The sequence below is a fragment of the Myotis daubentonii genome, chromosome Y (genome assembly GCF_963259705.1).
Source record: "Myotis daubentonii chromosome Y, mMyoDau2.1, whole genome shotgun sequence".
In the NCBI taxonomy this organism is placed as follows: domain Eukaryota; kingdom Metazoa; phylum Chordata; class Mammalia; order Chiroptera; family Vespertilionidae; genus Myotis; species Myotis daubentonii.
This window is the reverse complement of record NC_081862.1, coordinates 7,875,852-7,880,848: the sequence shown is the minus strand read 5'-3', so window position 1 is coordinate 7,880,848 and position 4,997 is coordinate 7,875,852. Positions and strand designations below refer to the sequence as shown.

Here is a 4,997-nt window from a genome sequence, read left to right as displayed (position 1 = left end):
TTTTGTAGTTTTGTAGAGGCCGGCTGTGTGTGTGAAAACCGGTATTAATGAAAGTCTTTCATAACAGCCAATTGATGTTTAGAAAGAGAGGAAGGGAGTGGGCGGAGAGAGAGAGAGAGAGACATTGATGTGAGAAACATCCCTCAGCTGGCTCCTGCCCACACCCTACGGGGGCTAGGAATGTAGCCCTCAAGTGACATTTGGGGGGCACGAGAGGATGCTCAACGCCGTGAGCAACACTGACCAGGCTTTGCAGTCTCTTATTGAGAGGAGCCTTAGTTGTGACATGTGAGCCCTCTGTTGTCATAGATAAAATGGTCATTCTAATATTCATAGAAGGGACACCCAGTAAAATGTACATGTTGGAATTAACGGTTATTTTTCTCACCTCCAGCTCCCCCATGCTTCAGAAAACGTTTGTGCTGCTTTTATATGCCTCATTTAAAATGTGTCAAAGGCCTCAATGGTACCCATTGTGTGGGTGTTCCTTAATCTTCCCCATCTATTTTATTTCCTGGAACTTAGCAAGAGGCAGTCCTGGGCCACGGGCTGCTCCCTACTCCAGGTGTTTTCAGTCCTTCAGTGATCCTCAGAAATGTTTTCCCTGGAAAGGGTGGGATCATCTCTCTGGTTTCCCAGTCCTCACTGCACAGCAGATTTGCAGCTAGCCAGTGGGCAGATGCGGGAGGGGTCCAGTGGTCATCTCACCCCTCCTTGGTGCCTGGTTCTTGTCCTTCCAGTGGCAGAGTAGAGGCAGGGCTGAGTGGCTTTGCAACCCTAAGCAGAAAACGGAGTTGGGGTAAATTGGGGGTGCTCCAGTTGTTGCCAGAGCAGTGCCTTTGGCCCTCAGCTGGTCCCTCTGAAGGGAGAAGGACCGGGGTTGCTCATGCTCAGCCTGACAAGATGCCTTGCTCCCGGCTGTCTCCCAGGATCTCTTTCATAGCAGCTTCATGGGGATGAGCCTCCCAGCTCCACGCAGACTCCTGGAACTGGCATGTCAGAGCCTGCTGCGGGATGAAGCCTCGGCCATCGCTGCTCTGGAGTGGCTTCCTATGGAGCTCTTCCCACCTCTTTTCATCACAGCCTTCACTGGGAAGCACAGCAGAGTCCTGAAGGCCATGGTTCAGGCTTGGCCCTTCCCCTGCCTCCCTCTGGGGGCCCTGATGAACCATCGGCAGTCTTACCAGGATATCTTGCAGGCTGTGCTCGAGGGACTCGATGCCATGCTTGCCCAGGACCCTCGACCCAGGTATGGGGGATTCAGTAGCCGGGTCGCACCCTGGGGATCTGAGCAGTTACAGCTGGGATCTGGGAGTGGGCAGGGCCAAAGGGAGAGCTGAGGCAGGCCTTGGAGCCACTGCTAGGGTCATTCAAGGAACAGGCTTCGGATATATACGGCTGATGAAATTGCCGAGGGTGACCGAAGGGACACGAGCCCACTCCTTCCTGGTGGCGCCTAAAGGTACCAGGAATGGGGACCATGAAGGATCCCAGTAGCACCAGGAGCAGTTGATTCCTGGGATTAAGTCAAAGTCCAGTGCAGTGTCTGGCCCAGCTGCCCAGATGCCTAGCTCATGGTCTTACTCATTGTTATCTTAATGCATCCCAGCATATCTCCTATTTTCTCCACAGGAGATGTAAACTGCAGGTGCTTAATTTACAGAAGAGAGTTCATTTGGAGTTCTGGATGGTGTGGGCAGGAACCAGAGCCCATGTATGCTCACTGCTGGAGCCTGAGGCCCTGCAGCCCATGAGGAATAGGAGGAAAGTGCACAGCTTAACGGCCAGGCCAAATCCACCCTTGGCCCCCGTGGTGGTGTTAATAGACCTTTGCCTCAAGAAAGGTGTCCTTGATGAGTCCCTCAGCTACCTGATTAAGAAAGTCAGTGAGAGGAGAGGTTTGCTGCACCTTTGCTGTAAGAAGCTGAAGGTTTTTGCGATGTCGAAGCAAAACACTAACATCCTGGATATGGTGCAGCTGGACTCTGTCCAGGATTTGGAGGTAAACTGTACCTGGAAGCTGTCCACTCTGAGGAAGTTCGCTCCTTACCTGGGCCAGATGGGCAATCTGCGCCAGTTCCTGCTCTCCCACGTCTTCACGTCTTCTCACACCACCTTGGAGCAGGAGGAGCAGTGTGTTGGCCTGGTCACCTCTCAGTTCCTCAACCTGCCCCACCTCCAGGAGCTCAATTTGGACGATGTCTCCATCCTCAGAGGCCGCCTGGATGAGATCCTCAGGTGAGGGGTGGCGAGCTTTCCCTGCCAACCAGAGCGAGTCCCTTTCCATTTCAGTGCACAGTGACTGAATCTCCTGTGTGCCATCCCTCAGCAGTGCTAGAGTGCCTGAGCCACTAGACGGGCCACACAGTCAGTGTCTTGTTCACCGCTCTGTCACCTTGCATGTTGTGACATAACCCCCCAGATAAAGGTAGGACGTATGCACTAGGACAGAGGCTACTAAAGGGACTCCTTGCTAGGAATTCGGGCCAGGGGGTGCTACCTTGGGCATCCTTGTAAGTGGTGTGGAAGGGAAAATGATGCAATAGAACCAAGTGAGGATTGCAATGACAAGGGGAAAGCCAATCAGAGGTGAGGTTTCAGGGGTTAAGTTCCACACTTAGAGATTTGGCCATGGCAGCCTTTCACTCCAAACCTGCCTCAGTCACCTGTCTGCCAAGGGTTGCCATAGGCTCTCGCAAACGGAATGCATGGTAAATGAAGGATTCAGGAGGGAGGCATTACGAAATGGGATAGGTGGTTTGTAGACAATGCAGTGATCTAAGTTCCTGGAGGGTGACAGCCCTCTCTGGATGTTGCCTGACTGTGCCCAGGTTAGCCCTTTCTGCACATCTGCCAGAGGCCTCATTGGGCTAAGAGATGGTGGTGACAGGGGTCTAGGCTGTGGCTGGAAGGAAGCCCGAGTTGCAGGCAATTCAGGACATGTCTCCAATACTAAAATGCACTGGTTGCCTCCTGCTTCAGACCCTGGGTCAGGCTCCTTTCTGAGCTCCTCCCACCTTTATGTTCACAACACCTGTGTGTTTGGGCTGGAGGGTATGATGTGCTCCACTTGACGGATGAGTAAATGGAGTGTGTGAGGTTTCATCCAGTTGAATCCATCACGGAGCAGATAACAGATGGAGAAAGATTCCACTCAAATTTGCTCTGACTTGAATGTCACTTTTCACTGTGCAACATCCTGGGTTTGATCATCATCCGGAACACTGTAGGCTTTGGTGACATGGGCCTCTTTACCCTGAAGGCCTGCATTATCCTCACCTGCCTCTGCTCACCAGGTCCATCCCCCACATGTAACTGCTCTATGTCTCCCCAGGTGCCTGAAGAGCCCCTTGGAGACCCTGTCCATCACTAACTGCCTGCTTTTCGAAAGAGACTTTAGACATCTCTCCCAGCATCTGAATGTCAGCCAGCTGAAAAGCCTGAGTTTCAGTGGGCTCAACCTGACCATTATCAGTTCTCAGTCACTCCAATTTCTTTTAGAGAGAGCCTCCCCCACTCTCCAGGACCTGAACTTGGATGAGTGTGGGATCATGGACCACCAGTTCCTGGACATCCTGCCAGCCCTGAGCCACTGCTCCCAGCTCACAACCCTAAGTTTCTGTGAAAACCCCATCTCCATGATGGTCCTGGAGGACCTGCTTCGCCACGTTGTCGGGCTGAGCAAGCTGAGTTGCGTGATTTATGCAGCGCCCGTGGAGAGTTATGAGGAAACTAGCAGCAACATCAACCTGGGCCGACTTGCCCAGATGCATTCTGTGCTAAAGCATATGCTGCAGGAGTTGGGTCGACCCGGCATGGTCTGGGTCTGTGCTTACCCCTGTCCTCACTGTGGCTGTAGAACCTTCCATGACCCAACTCCCATTCTGTGATCCTGTTGCTTGAGTGTCTAGCTGGGTGCACATCTCATAGGCTTTACTCTGGGCACTTGGGCACTGAAGCCCAGACATAAGTGTACCGTTCAGGAACACAGCAGCCAGTTTCAGACAGCTACTCAGGGTTGGGGGGAAATGCTCACAGGGGACTGGATGGTTTCTTTGGGGAGATTTGTCCTAAGGAGTTAGAAATATGCACCTGAATCTCTCAGGGGGAGGGATTGAGGCTTGGGTGGTAGATGCGTTGATTACCTTTGCTTGAATTGTTGTGAATAAATGTCAGTAATAAAGAGAACTGGATGTTAACAGACTGATGTCCTCAATGACATGTTAGCCCAACTCTCCCACCTGCAGTTACTGCTCAAGTAAGAAGGCATGAGCATTGTGATGCGCAGACATTAGGCTGGTTGAAGTTGATTCCAGGAGATCACATCACCATTTATCCTTTTTGGTTTGGTGGTTCTTTCTGGTGCACCGGTACCTACTCACCTCTGTGACTGTTCAGTGGGTCAGCACACACTTGTTGCGTCCACAGGGACTGGAACAAGTGGCTTCCAGTGAGCACCACCGAGGTACAAGTACTCTGGGGCCATCACGGGTAACTAGTCCAGTCCCTGGACTCAAACACTCCTCCCCACTGGGAGCCTCCATTGCTGGCCTGTGTCTGCTCCATGGTAGGGCTTCCCTGTGCACAAGTTAGGCCCCCAGTCCTTAAAGGGACATCAGCCTGCCAGGGAGCCAGAGCCCTGGCCTCACAAGTCCATGCCTGTCATTCCCCTGGATCCAGCCCCTTCTTGAATTCAAGTTCCTGTGGCCTGTAAACACATTTACATTCTTTTCAGCAAAATACTGAGCTGGAATAAACCTCTGCTTTGTTCTGTGTCCTGTCCTAAGAATAGGACATCCTTTGGTAGAGGATGGCCTAATGTTCAAAGACTTTCCCCTCATGATCCTCCTTCCCATCAATCAAGGAGGTGGTAAAGCAACTCTGAGCCAGTGACAGGCCCTGGGTCTGAAGAGTGGACAACCCCAAGCCAGTTCCCGGAGAGCACTTAAGTGGACACAGGTGAAGGTCACCCCGGGGAGATGGGGGTATGGAGGGCC

General features: G+C 52.4%; 1 protein-coding gene across 1 annotated transcript; it reads left to right on the top strand.

Annotated features, from left to right (window-relative positions):
• Positions 1-938: 938 nt before the first annotated feature.
• LOC132225539 (melanoma antigen preferentially expressed in tumors-like) lies at positions 939-3,890 on the top strand (the record flags this gene model as incomplete). The annotated part of the gene is made up of 3 exons (XM_059680631.1): positions 939-1,249; positions 1,633-2,238; positions 3,335-3,890. Coding segments are annotated over 3 exons (1,473 nt in total), but the record flags the coding sequence as incomplete, so codon positions are not given.
• Between the last annotated feature and the right edge of the window lie 1,107 nt (positions 3,891-4,997).